Here is a 27,940-nt window from a genome sequence, read left to right on the forward strand (position 1 = left end):
TTCCTCCTTCCCCTCCCCGGGGCATGAAGAACCTTTCCAAAAGCTCTCTCAATTTCATGGAAGCCAGTGCAAAATATATCACTGCACACTGTGTTCATGACATCTTTCATATGGAGGATTTATTTTAATGGGCAAAGCTGTGCTTTGTGTAGCAAAAGTAATGTCTGCATTCAGCTAGAAAAAAAAAATGTTGTTATACCAGTGTGCCATGTAGTAATTTCCAGGATTGTTACAAGAGAAGCCTTTTCCTCAGGCTAGAAATGACAGAAAGTGTTTGACCCTCTGACAGGAAACTGCAGCTGATGGCTGATTTCTGTGGTACAGCCTTCACCCCACTACAGCACAGCTTCCTTAACCCTGCTGATCACTGCAGACAGTTTTCCACATTTCACTACACTGTTTTGCTACTACTGACTTGCAGTGCTGCAGGTCAGAAGCCATAAAAAAAAAAAAACCCGATACCATAACAGCTTAATTTATTTAATTTCTGGTTTGAAAGTACTTCAAACTCACTGACTATATCATGGTAAGCCCCAAGGTGCACTAGATCCACGTGTGCTATTGAAAACACCAGTCCCACACTTAGAGAGGCAGGTACACATTGCTTGAGGCAGTGTGAGATGCAGTAACAAAATAGGGTGTGACTCCCTCAAGCACTGCCTGTAGGCCAAACTTATTTAATTTCACGAGTCAAGTGTGATTCCATCAGACCCAACCACCACATTCAACATTCCAGGACATCTTTCCAGCTCTCTTTCCCTGGGTTTTTTCAAGGACCTGAAACATTGGAATTAAAGCAATCTCTTGGATCACCCTCTTGGGTTGTTTTTCTATTGTTTGTTCCTTTGTTTTTGTTTTTCTAATCAGATTGCCAAAGCACTTCAGACACTGAGTCCAGCAACTGCTTCCAAAAAAATCCAAGCAAAAAGATACAAAGCACTGCTAAGGAAAACTATTTGTAAAAAAAAAAAGATTTATTTGGTGCAGTGTTTACATGTAAGATAATTACATCTCAGTACCAAAAGAGAAAACAAGACTAGTGGAGTCATTTCATTCAATAAAGATTTATCCTTCTTAACAAAGTGACTTGATATGGCTTTTTGATCCTCTGTACTATGATTATAAATTATTTTCAAAATCCTAGTTGAGGTGGCACTCAGATATTAATTGTTTTGCCAAAAAACATACAGGCAGATACCTAAAGGACAGCTCTAAAGAATCAGAAGGCAAATTTAATAAATGAGGTAGTTCATCTGGTTACGCAGAAACACAGATTTGTGTTTCCTTGTATAAAACATCCAGTCTCTGCACATGTGTCTGCAATCCAAGGTCTTGCAACACAGCCCTGCTGGAAAAGTTTGCCCTTTGCCTTTCACAGCAGGGAGAGTTCAAAGAGTCAGCCTCGGTGTGCACAGCATCACTGGGACACCTCCCTCACCACTTCCTGCTACAGCTCCAGAGCATCCCTCTCCACACCTGACATCCCTCTCCACACCTGACATCCCTCTCCACACCTGACATCCCTCTCCATACCTGACATCCCTCTCCATACCTGACATCCCTCTCCACACCTGACATCCCTCTCCACACCTGACATCCCTCTCCACACCTGACATCCCTCTCCATAGCCTCCAAAGCGAATGATGGCAGGGGTTGCCCTTTTTTGGGTTCAGAGCAGCTTTAAGGCAGAACAGCACTTTTAATGGCTGAGGCAGCCAGACTGGTCTCACACTGGACAATCTGACTTGGGTGACTGCTTGTTGAGATCCTGAGGATTTTTAACTACCTGAATGTACAGTATTTTTTTTTCCTGTGCCTCTGCTGTAGTGCATGAAAAATTCCCTTCACATATACTCCTTACCCTCTACTCTGCTCTCCTGAGACCCCACCTGGAGTGCTGCATCCAGCTCTGGGATCCCCAACATGGACCTGCTGGAGTGAGTCCAGAGGAGGCCACAAAGGTGGTCCAAGGGCTGGAGCACCTCTGCTGGGAGGACAGGCTGGGGTTGTTCAGCCTGGAGAAGAGAAGACTCCAGGGAGACCTCAGAGCCCCTTCCAGCACCTACAGGGGGCTACAAGAGAGCTGGAGAGGGACTTTGAACAAGGGCCTGGAGGGACAGGACAAGGGGTAGTGATGTCAGAATGAGAGAGGGTAGGTTTAGATTAGATTTTGGGAAGAGAGTCTTCCCTGTGAGGGTGGTGAGGCCCTGGCACAGGTTGCCCAGAGAAGCTGTGGCTGCCCCATCCCTGGAAGTGTTCAAGACCAGGTTGGACAGAGCTTGGAGCAACCTGATGGAGTAGGAGGGGTTCCTGCACATGGCAGGGGGTTAGAACTGGATGAGCTTTAAGGTCCCTTCCTACCCAAACCACTCTATGATTCTACACTAAAAAAAATTAATTTCTTTTTAAATTGCCAACCAGCAGCTCAGAGATTCAACATTCACATTATTTAACATTTAATTTAAAAGACTACTAAACCAACTGTCTCAACATCCTGCTACAAAAATCTTAAATTAAACTGTGATTTGAATCGCCATTATAAGCCTGTACCTGATTATCAAGTGAAAGTTACTCAACTAAAGAGAGACATTTTAGCAAGCAGTTGACAGAATGACTTTCTGCCAGGCACCACAAGGAGAAGAAAGGTGCTCATTGTGATAATCCTTCACTGATTACCATCAGTCACTGTAGCCAGCACAGAACCAAGTGTGCAATCCTTCATGACATTTTTAAAAAGAAAATTCAAAGAGGAAAAAAAAAAAAAATCAATTGCAAAGTGAATAAATATCCCAGGCACCCATGGCTTCATTTATTCTTGTCCTCAGAAACATCGATCAGACGTCGTTGTCATCTGTTCGCCTGTTTAAAAGACAAAACAAAACAAAATACAAAGGTTCAAGTTCTGTCTTATCAGTTACTAGGATGCTTCCCAACAGAACAGCTTAATGAGCAGACAAGTCCCACTTATTTATTTATTTTTAAAAATAAATTCCTGTTTCAGGATTTGGGACACGTAAAATTTGCAAAAAAACCTTCAAATATTTTACCTGCATATTTCTATAAATCCAATCTGTAAACACAGTCATATTCCCATACACTCCAGGTTTATTGGGAGTAGCACAGCCAGTTCCCCAGCTGGTATCTCCAACCAGCCACCACACAGAGTTTTTGTTAGTCACCAGTGGGCCTCCACTGTCACCCTGCACAGAACACAAGCATTTAATTAGTGACCTGGCCACCAGGAAAGATAAGATCCATTTCACTGCAGGAATACAGGTTAAGTTTGCAAAAAAAAAAAATAAAAAAGCTAACCGCCATTTTAGGGAGTCACTAAAACAAAATGTGATGGCAATTTTGGTATTAAATGACGTCTGCTTGCAAATGGGATGAAAATCATTTGCCCAGAGCCCTAAGTAAGACCTGCATTATTGACTGTTCACAATATGCCGTGATAATTACCATAATAATGCTAATAATGCTGTGATTATGAAGAGTATTTGATCACTTTCAAGTACCAGATAACAAGCCATCCTTGAAGCATTAATAAGAACTGCCTCACCCTCTTCGGGTATTTAGTCAGAACTCAGCACTGGCAGCCATTCAGAAGATGAAACAAAAGCTTTTAAAGGGATGCACCACAAGGGGAACCTGAAGCCCAACCAAATGTTATGCAAACTTTTCATTTTGAGGGCGGGGCACAGGATTTGTTTGTGTGAGAGAGAAAGATCACAAAAATAATCAGATCATTATTAGATGCTAACTAGGAATAATTACCTGACAGGAATCGACTCCTCCTGCTAGATTTCCAGCACAGATCATTGTAGGCAAAATCATGCCACTGTAGATAGAGGGAGAATTACACCTCGAACGTTCTATTAAGGGCACCGCAACATAATTCAAGTTATTTGATGTTTTGCCTGAAATTGAAATAGGCACAAACATATAAAGACAGAATAAGCATCACATTAAGTTGCTACTACAAATCCCAGCAGCCAGCAGAGTCCAAGATGAAATAATCTTACTAGAAGCAGCAGGATGGACTTTTAAAATATAAGAAGTCTGCAAGAAGTGATGAGGAGCTGCCCACGGTTTCAGGGTCCAGCACCAGCTGCCAGCAATTCCCATATTCAGGGCTCAGCTTCCCCAACACCCCCTCCCCACCCAGTACCTTCTTTTACTGAAAGAAACCTTTCTTCCCTTTTCCATTCTTACAAATTTATTTGCATCATGCTATTTTAGCCTGAGGTGCAGGAAAGGACAGGCTCCTGCCCTTTCCCACCTCCAGAGGACTTGTTTGGCACGCAGCAATCCTTTTTACAGGAGAGGTGGCCCTGCTGACAGGGGCACAGAATTGCTTCCTGGGTGAATATTTCTGGCCCCCAGCACTGATTTGAGGGTCCTCTGCAAATCACTACTTGCTTTGACACAGAATGCCCTGGGTAAATACTGGGGACTGTAAAAGGGGTGAAAAAATAGCTTATCAACAGATCTAGAGCAAAGTGCCCAATCAGCCCATGAAATGGTTATTCATAGGCTGAAGAGGACTATTTATTTAGAAGACCAGAACCACTCTTTACCTCCTTGGTACTCTGCTCCCCACCCTGATATCCAGCACTGCTGATCAGGCTGGAACATCATTCCTGGATTTGGCAGACAAACCGGCCGTACAGTTTCTGCAAAACAAACAGAGTAACATCTGTAATCCCAGATGTGCAGACAGAATTCAAAATAAATGCAGGTGAAGTATCTCAGCACCACCACCACTTACACACCACACATTTTCTCCGTACTTTACCTTCCTTGCAGGTGAGCAACACTGTGCAATGCAGGCAGCAGCAGAAAGTTTACCAGCTGCCCTTTCCCTGAGGACTATCTAATCTTCATCTCAAATCTGCTTCATCTTCACCTCAAACTGAAGAACTAGCAGTTAGTGGTTCTAGCTCAATTCATCAGGCTAACTAGAACAACTAACACCAGCTCTTCTGGTCAGTAGAGGACAATAAAAAGAAAAACTTCAGACAGCTCTGCATTCTCTTTGCAAAACTCTGCTGAAAATAATTTCAGTGTGAGCAGAATTCAGTGCCTATATATATATGAGAGGTTTGCAGCACAAAAACCTGGTAAACAGACACTCTCCCTCCTCTCAATAGCAGAAAATCCTTTCCAGAGTACTTCTAGTAGGTTTAAGCTGATGCACTGATACACAAAGAACTTGTACAGGAAAAGCACTGCAAGTTAAATAACCATTTGTTATTTTGTACTCCTTGCTTACAAGCAACCTACATCTATGTTTATGAAAGGAACTTCTTATACTGTTTGGTTCTGGAATTGGGGGTTTTTGACCATCATTTGACCTAAATTGATTTAGGATGTAGTCAGCTGCTCCACTAAGGCACATACAGCAGTGGCAATACTTAAGCACCATTCTGAGATGGAAGTACATTATTGAGATGAGCCTAAACCTCCTGTACATGTAACAGACTTAAATAAATCCTACTTAGGAAATCAGAGGCTGTGCCCTCAGTCTTTTCCTCCACCCTGCCTCTAAGTTCTCTGTACCCACATTTGTGTTCTTCCCATAAGTACCCACATAAGGATTTCTCGATGAAACTCAGAAGTTTTAAAAGATGTATTCATTGCCACTGGATTTTTGCCTTAAGAAGAGCAGGATACATACCAGTAAAACTCAGTGGTGACTCCAACTTCATAAGGGCAACATCATTGTCTTTGGAATCTGTGTCGTAATCCGGATGGGAAATAATCAGATGCACTCTGTATCCCCTTCTGAAGAGCATCTCATCCTGATTCAGAATCCCAGCATAAACCCTCCAGCTGTGTGGGTCAGAAAATCGTCTGCAGAGAAAGAACGGTTAGAAGGTTTGCTTCTGTGGTAACAAGACATGGATTATTGACCTTCAAAACATTGTCTTCAGGAATTGTAGTCAAATGTACAAGAATGCACATGCGTTTGACTACCATTTCTGAAGAATAAGATAAAAAAAATTGCAACACATCCAACTTTAGGAAAGCTGGACTCTAATTTCATAAATATATCCAAAAAATCTTCAAAATGGGTTAAGTATCACTGTCCATCCCCTCATGTCACTCAGCACAGCAATTAAAGTCTGAGACTGCAACACTGAAGTCTATTGATTTCCATGGTTGAGGGATCAAGGAGTTATTTCTGAGGTCTCACATGTCAGTGGTATCACTCACCTGTTCTACCCAAAGAACACAGAGAAGCAGAAGCCAAAATTAGTAAAAACATGATCTAGCGAGGGAATTTCATTATCTCAAAAATGCCAGGGCGTTTTTTTTGCGTGGTTTTGGTGGTGGTGTTTTCTTTTAACATTAAGCATGCTTGCTCGACGCAATTTAAGTAACTTCTTGTGCTCCAGCACAGTTTACAAATGCTTAATAGAAAATTTCCCACAAGTGTTAAAACTCCCTCCATGAGAACTGCCAAGGCAGAGGAGTGCCTGCAAGTCATCCCACCTCCAAAAAAACCAAATCAAGACTGAAAACCAGGTTTGTGCCAGCTACAGCTTGGTTGCCATTCCCAAAGCTTTTGCATACTACAGAGCTCAAATCATACAACAAAGGAGGGATAAGATCACCACATAAAAATAAACACTTGCATTCCTTCCTCAAGGTTAAGGACAAAGTTATTTTTCCTCGCCTTAGCCTTGAACTGTGATCCAGCCAACTAACATTATAAATGTTTTGCTTTGTGGGTTTTCCCTCCAACAGAAGCAGCCACCTTTTAAACACAAGGTACTACAGCACCCTCAACTCTCCTTTATAGGTTAAAAATGTACAAAGCATTGGCCATTTTTCTTGTTGATGGCTACATAAAGTGCTGCTTGGATAGGTATAAATCCACATTTAATACTGACTTGGACTTTACTACCCTGTGGCACGAAGATATGAGGAAATAAATGGTACAAGTACCTTCAAATTGATCATATCTACAGTAGTGCAATACTTGAGGGTTAGGGAATATTTGTTTTCCATTTTCTTTGTGTTTTCCCACAGTTCAATTCGGCATCTTCAGGAAAACATTGTACTGTCTGGTGTTAATTTTGGTGCCTTGAATTTACATGTTAAATTGGGTGGGTATCTCTGTCCAACACTACCATCCGATTTAATTTCCACCTTTCACACACAAAATAAGGCTTTCTTCCTGCAGAAAGCAGACAGCTGACCAGCAGCCAGAACAAATTTTGCCGTAAGCCCTCAGGCCCATGCTGCCACACAGACAAAACGCTACACCTCGCACCCACACGCGAGTTTTATAAGCAGAAGGTTGGGAGGCTTCGATAAACGTGTGCGTTTCAGCCCGAAGCAAGGGAGCTGGGGAGCTGGGAGAGGGGTGGGGCTCACCCTTCCACGCAGTGTGCCGCCGTCACGATCCACTGGTGGGTGATGATGGAGCCCCCGCAGACGTGGGTGCCCTCCACGTGCAGGCTGACCTGCCACGGCCACTGCCCCAGCACGGCCCCGCTGCCGCCCACGATCCTGTTCATGATGCTCACACTCTTGGTGGACAGGCCGCACTCTGAGGAGTCAATCACACGCACGGGAGTCAGTTAAACAGAGAGCTGGAAGATGGATTGCTCCACCTTTGCACTGCCACAGCTCAGGCCCCGGCCCTGACACCGGGATCCCAGTTGTCCAACAGCGCAGACCCCCCATCAAATTGCAAACATCGCTTGGCAGCTGCTGCCCTTGGTTCACCACAAACTATAAACCAGAGGTTCATTACAGCTTTCAAGCATCTTTGGCGAGACACACACCAGCTCTGGTCACTGCCATGTAAGAAAGACATCAAGTTCTTAGAAAGTGTCCAAAGGAGGGCAACAAAGACGGTGAAGGGCCTTGAGGGGGAGCCGTGTGAGGAGTGGCTGAGGGCACTTTGGTGTGTTCAGCTGGAGAAGAGGAGACTGAGGGGAGATCTCACTGCAGTTACAACTTTCTTGGGAGGGGAAGAGGAGGGGCAGGCACTGATCTCTTCTCTGTGGAGACCAGGGACAGGACCTCAGGGAATGGCCTGGAGGTGTGTCAGAGGAGGTTTAGGTTGGATATTAGGAAAGGGTTCTTCACCCAGAGGGTGGTTGGGCATGGAACAGGCTCCTCAGGGAAGTGGTCACAGCAGCAAGGCTGACAGAGCACAAGTTTGGATGATACTCTGGGGCAGATGGTGTGACTCACAGGGATGCTCCTGTGCAGGATTAAGTGTTGGACTTGATGATCCTTGGGGGGCCCTTCCAGCTTGGGATATTCTGTGATTCTGTGCTGTTCCACAAAGCAGCCAACAGCCAGGAGACTCCTCACTCCAACACCACCAAGAAGGTGCCTTGGCTGAGTGTTGGAGAGCAAAGGTGCCACAGACATCCCACCGTGGCTCCAGGTGAGGGCTATGGACCTTCACCACAGGCAAGTCGTTTAAAGTAATCAGCAGCAGCAAAGACCAAAGCAACTGGGGATACAACATTCTCCTCATCTCCTCTCCCACTCTGCCTCTTAAACTGAACCTTTTGAAACTTGGCAACCAGAGTTATATCATTTGCCCATCCAAAGACAGCAGGTATTTATGGAGATTCAAAAGGATTTCCCAGCTAGAGCATTTCAAAGCATGAACCAGCAGAAGTGTGAAAACCACAGTGACTTACCTATGCAGCGCAGAGAAACCACATGTCCTGAGGCACAGGAATCACTGCAAGAGAAATAAAAAACCAAAGAGGATCTTAGGCACACAGTGAAGTAAATAGTGAGAAAAGTCCACCCTCCAGCTGCTTCCTATCCTTTCCAGCTACGTGCCCTGCCTTCAGCCTCATCTTCCTGCTGAGGGTTCCCTCCTTTCTTCACTCTCTCCAGCTACCCTACCAGCAACCATCTGGCCTCCACCATTTCTTGCATTCACCAAAACTATTATGTGGAAGACTGAAGAGGCCAGTACAAAAGGTTTGTAAGCCTATTGAGGAGCAAGATGAAGAACAGCATGAGAAAAAGCTCTGCTGATTTATGAAGTAGTTGTAGAAGCATCTAAACAAGGGAGCTGCAGGAAGTTTGCCAGGCACAGCAGTCTATAGGTTTTGGAACCAGACACTTCAGAGTTGTTTAATGAGAATAAAAATGATACTTTCCACAGTGAAAGATCAATTTCTGCACACTGTGTGTGCTTGCGACTGAAAATAAAGCTGTACCAGCTGCTGTGAATGTGTTCCAGCTTGTAGCTATTGTCACCATACAGAAACTCCTGCTGATGGTCAAAGAGCCTTAGATAACTACCTTTGACATGGCAACCTTCTAGAGAGCAAGGAGGGAACAGGATGGGACATCTTTTAAAAGATGAGAGGAAGGATGGAGAAAAGGCAGCTGTGCTTTTAAACAGAAGGGAGAGCAGCTGCTGCAATCAGATTAAAAACAAAGTCTTCCTCTAACAATCCCCATTGAAAGATGTGCTTGCATTATGCTGCAAGCAGAACCTACACCTCTTACAGAGGTAAAACAGACCCTTGGTAAAAGGAAAAAGGTTTGTATTAGACAGATACCTGCTGTACAGCTTTTTGTACAAGTCTGTATTCCCAGCACTTGTGTTCAGCTTCATGTAGCTTTTAAAGCTGACATCAGGTACTACCCCACGACTGTAGTAATATGTATCCCTGCAAAATAGAAAGCTCATTATAAAACTCAGTAGTTTCAGTTTTCCAACAAGGAACAATAAGCTGTGCCAAGCTGGAGCTTCTGACATGACAACACTAACAATATTTATTTGTATTTTTAAGTAAACACAGAACCCTGGTGGTGCAGTACAGTGCCAGAGACTCAGATTGTTTAAACATCAAACAGTTACTAGGTTAAAAAAGTATTTTTATCCAATATGCACAGTAGAAATGCTCAGCCTCATGTAACAGAGAAATATGAAGTGAATGTACTTTGCCAGTACATTTACACAGCACGGCAAAGTTCAGGTGCACTAAATTGTGACATCCACAGTTCGTGGGACAACAAAAAGGGCAGCAAGTGTTGTTCTTCTGCCAGGTCTTCTAGCTGAGGTTTTCTTGCTGCTGGGTTGGAGTTGGAACTACTGGAGCTGGAACTGGAACACACAAGTTCTGCCTGCCTCAAAAATTCACTCCATTGCTCCACACACAACAGAGGACAGCATTTTCCAACTGTATCAAAGAGAGGCAACGTCAAATATTTAAACTACAGAAGAATTTAGGCTGTGGTGTTATGTGGGGAGAATGTGGGCAGCACTCAGGGCACAAATGTTTACAGTGATCTTATCACAGAATCATAGAAAGGTCTGGGTTGGAAGGAATCTTAAAGATCATCCAGTTCCAACACCCCTGCCATGGGCAGGGACACCTTCCACTAGCCCAGGTTGCTCAGAGCTCCATCCAGCCTGGCCTTGGACACTTCCAGGGGTGGAGCATCCACAGCTTCTCTGTGCAACCTGTGCCAGGGCCTCACCACCCTCACAGGGAAGAATTTTTTCATAATATCTCATCTAAATCTACACACTCTCAGTTTGAATCCATTCCCCCTTGTCCTGTTGCTACATGGTCTTGTTAAAAAGTCCCTCTCCATGTTCCTTGTAGGCCCCCTTCAGGTACTGGAAGGCCACAATTAGGTCACCCCTGAGCCTTCTCTTTCTTCCACAGAGCTGGTGTTGTGCCCTCTGAAGATCAAGGCTTTCTGTGTAATACTTGTGTTGACAGATTAAGTCAGACTGGATGTCACTGAGCCATTTCAATGGCCTGAGAGAGCTCTGGAAGTTATGTTGTAAGTGAATGTAGTGGATACAAGTGACCCCACAGCAAGTGGTCACCCCATGTGGGCCAGACCCCATTACTTGTTGGAGCAACATTCCCTTTTGAGTCTGCAAAAGCCTCCACTGACAGCATCAGACCCATGTGTTTTTTGGCTCAGACATGTGCTTTTAAAAACGGAAGAGACAAATTTTAACTTTTCCATGTATAGGTGCAAAGGCTGGTGAAGGTTGGACTTACACACTGTAGCCCATGTCTTTACATGCAATCTTCCCATAGTCATCATTCCAGTCATCTTGACAAACAGGATACCAGGATTTGCTGACAGGTGAATAAACTTCCAGGATGAAATTTGGTCCAAAAAGTCTAACTGCCAGAAAAGGAAGAAAGGGGGGAAAGAAAGAGAAATCAAGAACATCACACACTATAGTACTGCTCTTTCTCTACTTAAAAGTATTGTTACCCATAATATTCACTTCTGTGTATGAACTGATGTTAATTTAATGCTGCCTTCTACTCAAATTCTGAGTAAATATCCAGGAGACGAAAACATGGAAATTACTTAGTTCTTTGTGTGTAAGGCACTCTAAAAGAACTACCAGTTTTAAAATGCAAGTGTACAAGACATTGTTCATCTTCAGCTTTTATGTTCAAAATTCTCTTTCATATTCTGAGAAATACCACTGAGAAAGACTGCAATAGTGAACCTTTTGTTATCTTTTACCTACACAACAATACATTTCTTAATATATCACATACTGTGTATAAATAAAATATAATCTATTGTAATATACTTTATATTATATCTTAATACACCAAATTTCTTCAGAGAAGCACTTGTAGGGCAAGAAGGTAACAAGGAGCAATTAGTTCTGGCATTCCATGCCCCATTATGTATTTATTTGCACAAGAATTTAATATAAAATAGCTCAAGGAAAAGAACAGATTGAACAAGCTCCTCCAAGAACCCATTATTCAATCAAATGGAGAGGAACAGACTTAGAGCATATGCCAGTAAAGGCTAATCCTGCAAGAGGCATGTGCTGAATAAAAGTTCACAGAGAGAGAATAAGAGCACAGCTGGAGCTTTCCAGCATGGCACAGGTGACAGAAACAAGGTACCACACCTTTGGAATCTACAAATCAATGATGCTTCCAACATCTACCATCAGCTTTACATTCTCTTGATTCCCTTGGCAGCCTTTCAGTTGGAAACAATGATCAGGCCAGGCTTTCTAGCATAAAGGAGTTATGAAGCAGTTGAAGAGTTATGGGGAGAACAAGAAATGCAAAATATATGGAAAAAGACAAGCGTGATTGAAGACCCTCAGGTTTATGTTACCACCTGAGGTTTACTGAGAAGTCAATAATCACTGTTCATTCCAGAGACAATGTTACATTCAGTTTTGCACAAGCCCTACTCAAATTAAAAGGTAATATCTAAAAAACTGATTCAAAGTCAGGGCAGTTCAAACCCCTGAGTCAGACGTTTTCTTTCAGCTTTTCAATTAGACCGAAACCAAACTGAATATCTAGATACACCCCCTTCAGAGCACTCAAGCATCCTAAACCATGTTAGGGATATAACTTAGGCTAAAACAGCCCTATTGCAACTTAGGCAAGCTTTGGACAAGGCCATTTGCTCAAAAACTCTTTGCAGGTCTCCTCCCCGAGCCCCCGACGCCGTCACTCACCACAGCGGGTTTCATCCTCCCCGTTGGGGCAGTCACTCACTCCATCACACCACTGAGACGGTGGCATGCACACTCCTGAAGATCCACACTCGATCAGGGAGCCCAGACAATGATTCTCCACTGCAGGGAGAGAGAGAAACAGCCCTAAGGCTGAACATCAGTGAGCCTCAGGTGCCCACTGACAGCTCTCAAGGACTCCACTTTGATAGGAGCTCTTAAACTCAGAGTGGGAGGAAGCCCAGCCTGACACAACAGGATGTCTTGCTCTGCCCTTTACATCACTTGTCAGATTAAGTCACTGATGCAGTTGATTGGATTTTGGCCACTGGCCTCCACTGAATAAGCAAGAGCCATTAAGTTGTCAAAAAAGAGTCAGCTTCACTGACAAAGCGTCACACTTTAAGGAGGAAGAAAGTGAGTTCTCCAATTATATACTTTTCCTGTCATTTAAAAGAAGATTACGCTCACCCTGTATAAATCAAAGTGAGTGAAAAAAACACTCCTAAGAACACAAAGTGTCATCCTAGTAGTTCTAAATGAACTCTCTTAGAATCAGAGAATAGTTTGGGTTGGACGAGACCTTTAAACATCATTTAGTCCAAACCCAATGCAATGATCAGGGACATCTTCAACTAGATCTCTCTTCCTCTTTTCTTGCACAGAACAGAATGGAGAGGCTCCTAAAACCATAAAAAAAATGGATTTTAATTTCCTTTGAAAAGTGGCTTTCATTGAAAGAGAAATGACGACACCACAAGGCAAACTTCACTTAAGCTGAAGAGAATTGTTCAGAGCTCAGTCACCCCAGCTGTGGATGACTTCCAAGGTGAATGTATCATCCATTGTATGGCTTAAGGTGGTGAGACAGGCTGGGCTTGTCCAATGTTTACACACTTTCAAAGCAAAAGCCTCACAGAAACAAAGAAATGGATTTAAATGACCTCTGCTCCGAGAGAGGTCCCATTTGACCAAACCAAAACACACCTTGACCGTTTACACTCTTGCAGTTAAGGTATACAAATTTACTGCAACCTCCTTCCTTCACTTAAAATTAAGTGAACTTTAAAAACCCTTGCCAGAGGTGGAATATTCTTTACTAGTTGCCCTGCACCAGCTCTTGTCAGATAGAGGGAACCTTTCCAGAGGAGCCACCTGAATAAGCCACTCCTGAACAGTCAAAAAGTTGTCATTTCTTAACATCAAAAACATATTTACCTGATGAAGGGGAAGGGAAGAGACAGCAGCATTGTTCATTAAAAAGAGAGAACAAAAAAAAAAACAACCCACTAACAAAACTGAGCCATTAGAAAGCAACATTAGTTCATCTCTCGGGAGAAAAGCAACAAAGACTTGCCTGTCCTTAATTTGGCATGAAATGGTAGATGAGAATGTATATTTCTAACTTTCAAAGTTTAATGCATTTTTCTTTCAAAACAAAACAAACAAGAAAAAAAACCCAACAACTTACGAAAATACCAGATGAAGAAAGCAGCAATTGCACAACAAATGACTATCAAAATAGATAACAATATTATTATGGTTTTCCTTAAACCTGAAACGAAAGCAAGGAGAAAAAAAGAGAAATTAGTTCACAAATACAGTAATTTCTACCCATCAGCACAGTATTTCCCTGACATTAAAATCAGACACTTTTCGCCAGACAACTTTTCTGCATTCCACCATCCTTCCCTCAAATCACTCATGTTCCTGTCCAGTTACACCACCATCCCAGCCAGATATCACTTCTTCGTGCACGGGGAGGTGGCTCCTTCAATGCACGAGTTGAAAGATCCCTTTTCTTTGTTATCTTGAAAGAAATCCCAGCAAAACTTACTCGATGCACATGATCTCCCGGACGAATGTGCTACTGGCCTGGTGGACTGGTGGGTGTGAACCCTTGGGACATAGCTTGGCACTGGGGGAGCATTTGTGGCGTAGAAGTGTGGATATGGATTAGCACCCACTGCCTGGCGGGCAGGATAGATGTGTTCTGCCTGAAAGCCGTGGTTCTCGTAGTATGGCGGTGGTGGACCCTAAATGGTGATGTTGGGGCGGGGGAGGAAACAGGAGAAAAAAAGAAAAACAAGAGGCAAGACAGCAATTAGGACAAAAGTTTCAAAACCCATCCACACTCAGAACCGTAACTCAGTAATTCTGCCAATGCACACGCCCCCCCCCCCAGACACTTACTAGTGACTCCAGTTTACACAGAGGAAGGGATTTACAGCACATGCCCAACACCTCACACTCTGAACAATAAAAATAACACAGAGCAAGGCTGGAAAATGTAAGATAAGATCAGTTTCCTGATCCAAAGTAACTCGGCCTGAGAAGGATTCTTGAGCCCAGCCCTCCAAGCTGGTGGCACAAACGCTTGCACTGGAACATCTGACAGGGTAGAAATAAACAGCAAGGACAGCTTTAGGCAGCTCTGTCACAGAAAGAAATGCTGACAAGTAACAGCCTTTGTCCAGGTCTAGGATAAATGCTTACTGCCCCATTTTGTCCTGTGACAACACCAGGTATACCTAAAGCCATTTCTGAAACACGCTGGCCTACAACAGGTTGTGGGATACTTATCCTGGAAGAGCTGTAAGAACTAGTTAGAAGCCATTCTAACCTATCCCACCAAATTAAGCTTTAAAAGTATAACTCTCTCCTAAAAGCATCTGAGCACTTCAAATGTTAGTTAATTCAAGCCTCTTACACCCGTCTCACAGTGTCTCTTTCCCTTTTTGCAGAAAAGAAAACACAGCAAATATTCCATGTTTTAAAAGGCTTATTAATCAGTTCATTACCCGATAGGCTGTTACTTACAAAGAAATAAAACATCATTAAAAGAAAAAAAAAATCAGAGATGAATATTGTGAACATTTTGATTACTTACTACAGTAGAGGTCATCTTTCCTTTGTCAACAGTACAGAAACAATTCAAGTGTTTGGAAGTAAAGCATGAACCTATACACAAAAAAAAAAAGAAAAAGAAAAAAAAAGAAAACAATCACAACCAGAAGCTCTGTCCACCTTTCTTGTGAGTTTTCCCTTTGGAAAAATGCCAAACCTAGAGGGGGGAGAAATAAAAAACAACCACAAACAAAACCGGAAGTATTTGAAGAGAGGGTACAAATTAAGGTGCAGCATGAAATCAGATCTCAATAGCCTCTCACTACAACCCTGAGGATTATACAGTGGCAACTATTCATTAACACGAGCGCCACACAAAACTGAGAAGGTTAAGTCAGTGCTCACTCTCGCTGTTAAAGAATATCCTGGCAACAACCCACACGGTGTCAGTACCAAGTTCAGGTCCTCCTGCCTCTCTCAACACTTACTCATGTAACATTTACTCTGAGGTTTATGACACAGAAACAAGAACAGGAGCAAAGCATCAGGAAATACAAATTCAACTCATTTGATAACAGCTCGCAGCCCCACAAGCCACATTTTTTTTCACCCTTACGTGTTGCAAAGAGTTGTTTTCTTGGTTGTGTGTTGTAGCCACAGCACCAAAAACTGTGAGAGAAGCACAGCAGGGAAACAACATCGACATAAAGTTTTGAAAATAGAGTTAAAAAGAAGAGCTATGTCCAATGTTTCAAGCATACAGTGGTTTATTTTAAAGTTAAACATTAACATTAAGTAAAACCACCGATTAGCACAGACACAAGAAACACAAAATGTTTGCTGGTGCAGCTCCATGAGCTATCATTTCAATAAATACTGTAATCTACTGAATCTTCTCATGTTACTCCACATGGAAAAAAGCCTAGGAAGTGCCTCAGTCATGCACTGAGAAATACCTTTCCCTAACTTGCAGAGCAGAGCCCTGCACACAGGAACACTGCAGTTGCATTAAGACTCAGCATAATTCAACCCAAAGTACAAGACCGGTTTTTAGAACCTCCACCAAGGTTCCATCTCTCCCAAAACTGAACTGCAAATGTCTTTGAAGCAAGTTTCAACAGCAGCTCGGCACCTCGAGCGTGCCAATGCTTTGTGACAGTTTAGGGAAGGCTGAGGCTGGTATTTGCTTATTAGTGACGGCAAAAAAATGTAAATAATGCACTGTTGAACTTATCTGCGTGGCAGACAGGTAAGAAACAGGTCTTAATTCTACTTACAGTAAGTCCATCCGATTGGTGACTAAGGCTTCAGGACTTCTGCTTCGCTTTATGTCGCATCCATTCTTACCCAGCTCTTCACAGCAGTCAGGAAGTGCAGCTCTGCCCAGACTTAGGGGACAATTAAAAAGTTGGAGGAGGATATTTTCGTTCCTCGTTCTCTGAAAAGGAGAGCTAAAAAAGGATTAGGAAGTTTGGTCATAGCAGACAGAAGTGGTGATTCCGAGGTAAGTCAACAGGTACTATGATTAAAAAAAAAAAAACAAACCACAAATATTTTTTACGTTACTATTTGAAAGGCTTTGCAAATTGGCAAGTAAGAGTGTTCCTCACTCTTTTCTGGGGAGCTTTTAGGGTTGGTTTGTGGGGGGTTTTTTTAAAGAACTGAGAGGAAAAATATCTCTGTTGCTTAACTACTTTTCAACCATCCCTCCCAATTTAGTACTTGTTAGTATATTTCCCATCCAAATTCTGATTAATAACAGTTATCACATCACAAAATACAGGGAAGTCATAGGTACATACAGGTTTCCATGGTATTCCATATACACATTTGCCAGTGTTTTAAAGCCAGATGAAAACAAACCCGTTAGCTCGCAAATGTTTAAGGCAAAAAATCAATGTGTGGCATCCAATAATGATATAATCTAGTTTTGTTAAGCACACATCACTCCTACAACTTCAAAATCATTTACAAATACATCAAGGGAACGGCAACAACTTGTCAGATAAGGCAGGTGGGTCACGGAGAAACAAACTGACCTGTCAAACACTCCCCATCCCAACAACTACAGAGCTAGAAGAGACTAGTCTGTCTTATCTCAGTCCAATACTTTGGCCTTTAACTCACCTCATACATCAGATAAATTTAAATAGACCCCATGTAAAAGCATCATAAACCCACTCTGATGCAGAAGAGTTTAATGGGAATGCACAACTATCCACTGCCAGTCATTCTTCCTGATGACTGCTGAGCTATAACAGCACTTTCCTGGGTACATCTGAAGAAACAAACTTCAAGAGATGCCAGGCAAGGAAATAGGGATGGAGTTCCCCCACAAAAGAGGCTTCAAGGAGTAAGGGACAGGGCCCAGGGTGCCAAAGGACTGCAGGGCAGCTTGATAACACCTTCTAGCTTCGGTAAAAATAAACCCAAACAATGATGGGGACCTTTCAGTCATATGCAGTTGAGTCCTTGAATTTCAAAAACTTCAGTTTACTCTGGTATGGGCAGAGCAGAACCAGCACTTGGACCTCCAGCAACACAGAACATCCAGAACTGAGTGTATTTTTCTTTGGTAACTCTGAAAGTACAGAAATAAAGCTACTGTTTCTAATGACAGGAGATAAGGAGAGTGAAAAGCCATCACTGACACAGTATCCTGATGAATACAGGAAAATGTACTGCCTCACAGCTGGCAGCTACTGCTTGAAGTATCTGAGCTTCTTCTCACATATGCCTTAGGAGTATTAATATCAGTGTGATGCCATGGGTCATTAAGATTAAAAAACCACATCATTATTTCCAGTAAAAGTTGTCAAAATGAAAAAAAAAAAAAGGAACAAAATGGCACTGCAAATTTTTTAAATATTAGATTAATTCAAAACAAATTCAACCCAATAGGTTTTGTTTTTGTTTTAATTTTTCAATGGATTTCTGCAGATGAGATCTTTAAGTAAAAGCTGCAGTAGAGTTGTACTTCATTTGATAACATACTGCATTTGATAACATACTACTTAATCTAATACAGACTTTCTAGACAATTAGTCCTCCAAAGGCTTGTCCTCCTCCCTACCCCAGTGACAGCCACTCTGTCCCCTGGATGGGAAAAGCACTGAGCACAGAGTTGTGCTGCTCACCTCTAAGGGGTCACCACCACATCCTCCTGAGCCCCTCACCTGGTGACTTTTGGGCAAAGGAAAGGCTCCACTTTTGCCTCCTTACAGCACCATCATGTCATGGCTCCTTCACCCAGCCTGTGTCCTTCACTAGCCAGGAGCCAGCAACCCAAAGAGACAACAGAAAGAATGAAAGGCAATGAAACCCTAAAGGTTGAACCACAGTTTTGTCAATCAAACCTGACCTTCTGGCTTCTCCATGCAAGAAATAATAAGGTACTTCCTTAGTGCAAACCATGGCATAACTGTTAGTGGCTTCCCATATGGAGATCACCATAGGCTGTTTCCAAGCCTAGGTCAGTAGGATGGAATAAGTACCTCCAGATATCCTAATTCAACACTGTGAATTCAACTTGGCCAAAGAAGCCAGAGCTACATTGGCAACAGTTTACTTCCTGCATTTACATAATGCTTCAATACATATTTTGTGCCATTTCCTGAGACAGCAACAACAGTTAGTTGTTTGCTAAGCTCTATGATAGTTGTCAACAGTTGAAAAAAAAAAAACAACCAAGAACAAAGAAAACCAAACCAGTTCTCCATAGGTGGACCTACGTACAAGCAACCACATGCAAACAAGAAAGATGGGAGAGAATAGAACAGTCAAAAGCCAAACTAATGAAGTCAAGCCCATCTTCTAAAAGGAGGAATCATAAAAGCATCCAAACACTCTACGTGAACCTGAAACAATGCGTCACATCCAAAAAATTGCCACTATCCAGATGAACAAACTGGCAAAACTCATTAAGATAGCAAAGGAGTAATTTCAGTGCAAAGCTCAACCTTAAAAAAGGGCAAGCCGAGAAATTATGGTGTTGATGACGCTGGCAAGGAAAAATGCTTCCTTTGTTTTTTTTTATTCCCAACCATTTTATGATCACCAAGAAGTTTCAGTAACATAACCATAAACACAATATAACCATGATATGATGGTGGGGAGGAAATATTAGAGGGGCAATAAAAAAATATAAGAGGAAAAACCAGGAAGGAGGTGATTCCAGATTAATTTTCATTATCTTTTCAGAGAGCAATTTCACAGAACAGGATAATTCTTGCCTTTTCTACCAGGACAAGAGGAAAGAAACATAGTCAAGATTTCTATTGAACAATCAGTACTAAAAGTCACCATGACTTGCAAATGAAGTATAGAAAGGTTAAAACAAATCCAGCTATAAATTAAAAAGGAAAGGAACTAAGTAAGATTTTCACCTCATTTCATTAATAAGATTTCCTTGACACTTCAGGAAGTAGCACTAAATATTCTTATTGTGATGATTAAAAAAAAAGTGATCGTAATTTACTCCACAGAGTAAAATTTATCCCCTGGAAGGGGTCAAAGACAAATTGACTGAATGTCTCAAAGTCATCAAAATCAGGTTCTTCCCAAAGTCCTGGCCCTTCAGGAACCTTCTCCATAGAGGTGATCTCTACTCAGTGTGCCTATGAGGTAACATCACACGTCTTCCGGAGAACTACAGGAGACTATGTAAATATTTACATGAAAGGTTGCCACAAATAAAACCTCAGCATTCTCACAGTTCCTAAGAAATAGGTTTGAAGCTATTCTAGATTAGCCTCCAAAATATCATTATACTGCAGAGTGTACTTATCAACAGGTGTCAAAAAACAGTGCTTCTTGATAAGCACTATCAGCAGCAGCTCAGTGAAGCCCACAACAGTATTCCTGAGGCCAGGAAACCAAGATTAATTCTACTTCCACATGTGACAAAAGAAGGCATTAAAAAATCTCTGAGTGTAGCAGTCTCTTTAAGCAGTTATAGGGTGCCATATTTGTGCTACAACTACTCATCTATTTGTCTTCTCTGAAAACAGATGCTGCCATGAACCTCAGCCTATCACAAGTACATCAGGTCAGGAACACTGGGGTGGGGAAGGAGGCTGAAATGCTGTTGCCTGGCTGAGTGGATGATGAGTGCCAGAAGACCCTACAAAAACAACCATTTCTGAAACAGAAAGGACCAAGAGCCCAAAAGAACCAGCTGTGCTGTCATGGTAGGAGATGGACCTATTGGTCAGGCAACAACTGCAAACCACAGCACCCACCACCAGATCACAGGAGGAGCTGGAGGATGCAGCAACAGCCAGCTTGGCATTTGGATTCTTACTTCCCCTACACTGCATCCCCAGTTCTGCCTCTGCCCTTCTTCCATGGCAGAAGCAAATAATTTTCTGGCAGAAGCATATTTGCTTGTTATCTTCATATTTGATTATTATCTTCTGGCAGTAAAATTCAAGTGTCTACGTTACTGAAAGTCGCTGACAAGGAAATGAACCTTTCAAGAATACCTGTTTACCATATTGGAGTTGCAAATGTATATTGTATGAATATGGTAGCAATTTTCAGTCTGTGAACTACAGGTCCTGAGAAGCTGCAAACCATTTCTAACGGGTCTATGGCAGAGAAGAATGAAAAGCAAATCTACTGGCAGGAGGTTTGAATTCACTCCATGGGGAAGCTCGTGTTGCCAGAAACAGGTTTCGGGATCCAGGCATCCAAGATGTGGGGGAAGTACTGCTGCAGTAGCACAGACACTGCTGAGCTACCATCGTGGCACTGGAAATACTCATGTGGACCAACCCTGGACTGATACAGGAGGAAAAGGCCGTATCTTCAGGACTGACAACTCCAAGAGAAATATTTTGACCAGCACCCTGGAATCAGGAAAAGGTTCTTCACCCAGAGGGTGGTCGGGCACTGGAACAGGCCCCCCAGGGCAGTGGTCACAGCACCAAGCCTGTCTGAGTTCAGGAAGTGTTTGGACAACACTCTCAGGCACATGGTGTGAGTTGGGGATGGTCCTGTGCAGGGCCAGGAGTTGGACTTGATGATCCTGATGGGTCCCATCCAACTCAGCAGATTCTATGATTCTGTGAATAATGTGTCACTCTGTTTTTCCATCAACATCCAGGAACATAGTTTCAACTTATTTCCATTTTCAGGCTAGGCTGCCATGATGGATTTGCTCTAGGCTGACTGTCCTATGAACCAGTATCATTTTTAGCACTTTAAGAATGAAAGGAAAAAGGAAAAAAGACATGTTAAGTCCTACTTTGGCATCAAATTTTATCTTAGTCTTTTGGCTTTACATTTATGTTGATACCTGTAGGTAACACTCACAACTGCAATCACTTCCCAGTTCATTGATTTGTGCCACATACAATGTCCATCTCTATTCCCCACTTAACACTATAAAAATCCAAAATACTGTAAAAATCTTTCCCCACCTAATACTGGAAATCATCCAAGCTGCTTCCCTGGGCTCTTTCTAAAGCACTAAAGGCATTAGTGTCACTTTACTCAGGGCAAACAAGGATACTTAGGACAAAGGCTCGACGTGAGAACTGGCCCTTTAAATTCACTGACACCCACTCACCCAGGGACTTGAGGTTGAAATTCGAGGGCCAAGTAAACTCTGAACATAAAGCCACCTGAGGAGAGGTGTGGAGTGGGGGTTGATTTCAGCTTGCAAAGATTTGGCCCAGAAGTTTCAGTGATAGGACTCCTGAAAAAAGTCACTCTTCCAAAATCTAAAGCACTTAAGGGGTTAGTGTAACTTAGGGCAAACAGGGACACTTAGGACAAAGGCTCAACGAGAGAATGATCTTCCAAAATCACTTGATGAATTATGACAACCTTAACCAGAAATCAGAGTTTTTGAAAAAAAAAAAAAAAAAAAGAACCAGTGGTGGCATTAATACAAGCTGAAGAGGCCCCAGAACTAAGCGTTGTTCTGGTTTACTGTCCCTGTGAGCGGCTGCTCGCTCGGTGACCTTGAGAAAGTTGCCTCATCTCCTGCCCTTCATCACCACGGCAAGACATGGACAAGCTCCACCTGGAGAGGTGCGCGGAGCTCTCCTCACCTCCCCCCCACCTCCCCGTCCCTGCTCGGTATCCTCTGAGCTCACATCGCCCACCCACCTTCTCTGGGCGAGTTCAGCTCCCGGCTCCCCTTACAAACCGGCTTCCCCAGGGAAGCGCGACTTTATCGCGCTGCATCTCCCAGTGGAGAGACCGTCTACGGAGAGGGGGAGGCAGGGGGAAACAGGGGGAAACACCGTTTAGAGGGGCGAACTACGTCCCCGCTCGCTTTTTTGTCACCCGGCGCCTCCCACCCCCACGGGACGGGGTTTTCCGCCGCCGGGGTCCCTCCGCATCTCCGCAAAGCCGAAACGCCTTAATTAAAAGCCAAAAAAAACCAGCAGGCGCCACTCGGAGCGGCCGGGATGGCGATTTCCCCCCCTCCCTTCCCTCGGGAGCCGCCCGGGGTGGCTCCGCTCGGCTCTCGGGAACGAGCCCCGTGCGAGGCGAAGGGGCCGCGCTTACCTGGGGCTGCTCCCGGCGGAGCGGGACGGGACGGGACGGGATGGAACACGGGAGGACGGAGCCGGGAGCAGCCGCTGCGGCCGGGGAGGAGTCAGGGAGCGGGGAAGGGGCAGGGGCAGGTGCCGGCAGGTGGATGCGCCGCCCGGCCCCTTCCTCCCGCGGCGGGCGGGGAGGAGGCGCTGCCCGCTGCCCTTCGCCCGCCTCCATCGCCCCGGGACCCCGCGGGGGACGCAGCCCACCAGCTTTTCCCGGCCTCCGACCCCTGGGGCTCCCCTCTTCCTCCTCCTCCCACGGAGGAAAACAAACAAGCCGGATGGAAGCCAAGGGACACCTCGAGGAGGAGGAGGAGGAGGAGGAGGCGGTGCCCCTTCCCCTGTGAGACCCCGATGCTCGCTCGGGTTTGGTTTTTGGTGCTCCAGCCCAAGGGATCCGCGGGTTCGTTTGGGGTTTTTTTTGGAGCTCGCCCATCGCTGCCTGCTGGGCTCCGTTTCAGTTAAATCAGGAGTCACAACGATTCCCTAAACAGGGCAGGTCAGCGCCTGATAAAGATTGCTCGTAAAATACCGGCCCTGGGAAATGACTTCTGTTTTCTTCGGCTTTTTTAGGGCCATTTAATAACGGGGCACTCTGGAAAATTACCGTGGTCTCAATGGTCGTGACTTACAAGGCTCTGGTGACTTGTGGTAACTCCTGTGGAGCAGAACTGCTCCTGAGCAGTGACAGGACTCGAGGAAACCGCAGGAAGCTGAGTCAGGGCAGGTTTACGTTGGAGATCAGGAAAAAGTTCTTCCCCCAGAAGGTGGCTGGGCACTGAACAGGCTCCCCAGGGCAGTAGTCACAGCACCAAGGCTGACGGAATCCAAGAAGTGTTTGGACAATACTCTCAGGCACGTGGTGGGATTGTTGGGGTGTCCTGTGCAGGTCTAAGAGTTGGACTCGATGATCCTGATGCGTCCATTCCAATTCAGCATATTCTATGATTCTGTGATACAGTGAGTGAAGTTTTTTCTCTGCTGCAGCTGAGCTCCACAGCAAAAAGATTACTTATATCCCAAAACTTCAGAGTAATACTGGAAAAGTAAGTCAGCAAAAGAAATTCCACTCAGTGTTAAAAACAGCTCCAAATTAGTTTCAGTATTGCTGAATGTTGTGCTTAACATCTCTGTATGGAGACTAGAGATAAGGCAAAGTACCCAAGTTTGGCATGATAAGTGTCTGGAGTTTGTGTGTATTTTCAAATGCATATCAAGGAATTACATCAAGTGCTCCAAGAGGATCATACCTTCAGTATTTTTCCATCTCTATGTGTTTAGTCAAAGAGAACAAATGATCTTCAGGCCCTTTAGTACTATAACATAAGGAGTATTGGCTTTAAGCTTTAGCTTAGGCTTTCCAGCTGCACCATTTGTAGGGCTATTTCAGTTCATGTGCTCCCAGAATGAATCACTGAGATTTGGTAATTTTCCAGTTTGGATTCAGTTGCAGGAATTGGACCTCAAATTTCACTTGAAGTGTAAAACATAAAATCGTCCCAAGTCACAACCAAAATGCAATGTCACCTTCTGTGGGTCTCTGATGTGCCCACCTGTGTGGCTTATCCTTGTCTTTAATCTGCAGTAACTCTGTCAGTGGCCTTCAGAGCTTAGAGGTATTTTGGTTTTGAAGCAGGGTACGTGGTCATAAGGTTTCCCTGTTAAGTTTCCTTACCAAGAGGAGGGAAATGGCCCTGCAAATTGTCACTTGGCATCATTTTGTTTGTTTTGTTTTGGCCAGTCTTCGGGAGCCAAGATTTGGGAAAGGTCTTTTTTACCCTTCGAGCCTGCGCAATGGATTTTTTAAAGAAACCCCCCAGGATCTGTTCTTTTCTACAGGAGAACCTGAACACTTTTTTTCTTTTGAAATTCACGTATTTTTTCCTCTGAAAGTCATGTGGAGGTTATACACTCCTGAACTGATGGTGTCTAGTGCCTCTCTCAAGACAAAGCTCAGTTGTTAGTTATTAGGAGGTCTAACAATATACATTTCAAAAACGTATTTCTTTTGAGTTTAGAGTATTTTGGATCTCTCTTTGGACTTGTCCAGATCTCTTGCACAATGGCTACAGATAAGGAGAAAGGGAGATATAAAAAAATATGTGCTGGTTCCTGTTGTCTGTATGCAGCCACCTCTAAGGTAGTACATCAGTTCAGGTGTTGGGAACGAAATTGGGCAGAAGGACACGGCAGCAGGTAACAAATATTCAGTGCCAGGGAAGCTTTAAACCCTTTAGGAGGACCCGCGCTGCTTTCTGCGCCGGGAAACAACACCAGCCCTGCCGTGGGGGAGATTCAGCGCAGCTCGGTTCAAATGAATGGCGCTCTGCTAAGTTACAGACTTGAAGATCTGGGCATAAGCCAGCAGGTCGCTGATTACCCCTGTTAACACCTTTTCTTCTCAGAGAGGGCTGAGCCGGTCAGTGAACAGTGCATTCCCACCCTCTTTCCCCCGGTTATTCCCTTCCTTCGTGGCTGGTATCGGGCTCTCTAAAGGCTTGGCCTTTCTGGTCTCTAGCGTAGTAAAAGCTTTTTTTTTTTTTTTTTTAAACCTGGGTTAATATTCCCCAAGGTTAACTCGGCTTGCTAACAAAGGTCAGAGGAACGGGAGAGCTGGAGCAGCGGCAGCAGAGGTGGGGAGGGGGACATTGCCTCCTCTTGGCAGCAGAAGCTGTCAGGTCTGTTCAGCTTGTCCTCTCTGCTCGAGGCCTGAGCTCCGGGCCCTGTTATCTTATCCAGAATAGTTCCGTGCGCTATTGTCCGTGCGTGTTACTGTGTTTTAATCACGCAAAGGTGGCTTTTGCAGAGCAGGATGCTGAGTGTTCATTTTATTAATGGATTATAAGCAACCTCTGAAGGAGAGATCAGGGCAGGGTTTGGTTTCTCGGAGTGGCTGCGTGCTTTGGGAGGGGCAGGCAGTTGCCTGCTGGAGAGGGATGTGCTCCTGCTGGGTAGCCCAGAGTTCACTGCCCAGAATTGAGGGTGTTGGAGAGCTTCAACATGACCCAGCCTAACATTGCTCATCTCAGAACTTACTCCAAGCACCTTAACCTCACTTAAATATTGATAGTTAAATGTTTGGCAAACCCCTTCCTTCTTATTTATGCAGGGGAACATGTTTGGAACTTTTGTTGTTTTTTCTTTACAGGCATGCAGGCTAGCCTTCCTGTAAACCGGTGCTAAGCATCTGAATAAATAAACTGATGAATACACTGATCTTTTAAGTACCTGGCATCACCTACTGTTGTACACCCTGCCTTGTGATACCTCTGGCTTCCTATGACACCTCCTTTACCCTGTTTTACAAGGTAGCTCTGCCCACCCATTTATAGCATCACAGAATATGCTGAGCTGGAAGGGACCCACAAGGATCATTGAGTCCAACTGCACAGGACACCTCAAGAATCCCACCTCATGCCTGAGAGCATTGTCCAAACACTTCTTGTGCTCTGTCAGCCTTGGTACTGTGACCACTGCCCTGGGGAGCCTGTTCAGTGCCCAGCCACCTTCTGGGGGAAGAACCTTTTCCTGAGATCCAACCCCAACCTGCCCTGACTCAGCTCCAACCATTTCCTCCAGACCTGTCACTGGTCACCAGAGTGAAGAGATTGGTACCTGCCCCTCTGCTTCCCCTGGTGAGGATGCTGAAGACTGAAATGAGGTCATTTATCATAACTCCCTTGGCTTCTGCAGGCACTTTGTCACCACGGGTGGGTTCATTTCCTACTCAGGTAGTGCCCAGTGTGCCATGTGCTCCACTGTACTTCTGATTTTTGCCTGGGTTTCATGTGTCTAATAAAAACCCCAGGGCAGTGGGAGATAAGGCCTCCCTAGGGCCAAACACCAGAGTACTTACTCAAAGCACATCAGGGTGACTTTGCCCTTGACACTTTGAGATTACAGCATAAGACTTTACCATTCCAAAAGGGCTACAATTAGAGCTATCTCCAGCGAAATTCGGTGCTAAATCCCACTACTGGGAAACAAACCCACCAATATTCAATTAGTTGAGTCCTCTATACATTTTTTTCTTCCCTCAGTAGCACGAAAGAGATCTCTGTGGGTTGACTCTTTATGACAGACACTACAGTTGTGCACTCACCCATAAAACTACATCAAACCTGGGAACATAATTAGTCATTTAATAACTAAGCTTAAACTCAATGTATGTTGACTTTGGAAGTACGTTTGCATCTGGCTGGTATTACCATGAATACACACACATAAATTTACCTGCTGCAGCTACATTTGAAAATCAAGATAAACGGGCAGACATCTTCAAACATAATCTTTTTTTTTTTTCTAGTTCTAACTGTTGAATGAAGCAGAAGATAGTCCTTTGTCAGGGCATTAACTAAATATGGTGAAAAAACACAACTTCTTAAACCAATTACCCTGTTATCTGGGAACTAGGAGAGGGTCTCTTGTGCCTGTAGATTAGAAAGGTGTGTCCTTGTGAACATTCTCACTTCTTTCCCAGCCTTTCAGAAGCTATTTTAGGAGTTTCAAGCCCCACACAGATGGAAACCCAGAAAGTTGCCCAGATTTTTCGTTGTTCTCAATTTATAATTTTTTTTTCTTTTTTTTTTTTTTCTCCCAGTTTAGCTTTCTGGTATAGACACAAAAGTCTCAAGAGTTATGAGATTCTTTGCTGTCTCCCAGAGGGGAGAAACTTTCAGGAATAATAAGTGACCTTCAGTTTCATTTAGGTGCATTTTGTTTCGACGGGTTTCTTCTCTGTTATTCTATAACAAGAGAGAATAAAAATTCAAATACTGCTCTTTGCTGGATTTTTCTGGGTGTATTGTAAATACAGCTGCATTTTCCTACATCAGAACACAATTTGACCTGCTACCCACAATAAAATAATCCTCCTCTTGTGGCACAGAAACTGAATGACAACTTTCATTTATTGTACTTTTTTTTTCCTGATACTTGGGACTTTTTGGGGTTTTTTTCACTGATCTGGTAGTTTAGCTTTGTCTTGCACTTGTAACACAAAGCAGCCATAAATTCAAACTACTCAGCCAATTAAGCCAGTTTTATAGTTACTCCCGTGCCAGTAATCAGG

At 43.7% G+C, this 27,940-nt stretch overlaps 1 protein-coding gene and 1 long non-coding RNA gene across 7 annotated transcripts; both read right to left on the reverse strand.

Annotated features, from left to right (window-relative positions):
* Positions 1–953: 953 nt before the first annotated feature.
* Positions 954–1,963, reverse strand: LOC108495310. Its single transcript, XR_001874062.1, has 2 exons — positions 1,610–1,963; positions 954–1,552 (listed from the first exon to the last, which is right to left on the reverse strand). It is a non-coding gene; the product is annotated as an uncharacterized LOC108495310 (long non-coding RNA).
* A 348-nt stretch (positions 1,964–2,311) lies between these two features.
* Positions 2,312–22,946, reverse strand: TMPRSS2 (transmembrane protease, serine 2). Of its 6 annotated transcripts, none has more exons than XM_017811033.1 (15): positions 22,838–22,946; positions 16,594–16,754; positions 15,360–15,430; positions 14,307–14,505; positions 13,941–14,024; positions 12,473–12,616; positions 11,019–11,148; positions 9,555–9,665; positions 8,673–8,716; positions 7,384–7,558; positions 5,678–5,853; positions 4,578–4,673; positions 3,775–3,917; positions 3,048–3,200; positions 2,312–2,859 (listed from the first exon to the last, which is right to left on the reverse strand). In XM_017811033.1, the coding sequence occupies exons 3-15, from the start codon at positions 15,372–15,374 to the stop codon at positions 2,848–2,850; spliced, it is 1,482 nt and encodes a 493-aa protein (XP_017666522.1). In that variant the 5' UTR covers positions 15,375–15,430; positions 16,594–16,754; positions 22,838–22,946; the 3' UTR covers positions 2,312–2,847. The 6 variants fall into 6 exon arrangements, with proteins under 6 accessions (XP_017666522.1, XP_017666526.1, XP_017666521.1 ...); XM_017811037.1 differs by having other exon boundaries at positions 12,473–12,592; positions 16,594–16,767; XM_017811032.1 differs by having other exon boundaries at positions 16,594–16,767.
* Between the last annotated feature and the right edge of the window lie 4,994 nt (positions 22,947–27,940).

Source organism: Lepidothrix coronata, unplaced genomic scaffold (assembly GCF_001604755.1).
Source record: "Lepidothrix coronata isolate B3197 unplaced genomic scaffold, Lepidothrix_coronata-1.0 Scaffold30, whole genome shotgun sequence".
In the NCBI taxonomy this organism is placed as follows: domain Eukaryota; kingdom Metazoa; phylum Chordata; class Aves; order Passeriformes; family Pipridae; genus Lepidothrix; species Lepidothrix coronata.

What these genes read in the sequence shown, in the direction of transcription:
- TMPRSS2 (XM_017811033.1), bottom strand. An exon ending in GCGGCACACTGCGTGGAAGG is followed by an intron (nt 5,854 to 7,383) that starts GTGAGCCCCACC and finishes CTTTCTCTGCAG; the next exon opens with ACGATTTTCTGACCCACACA. An exon ending in GAGGAGTCGATTCCTGTCAG is followed by an intron (nt 3,201 to 3,774) that starts GTAATTATTCCT and finishes TGTTCTGTGCAG; the next exon opens with GGTGACAGTGGAGGCCCACT.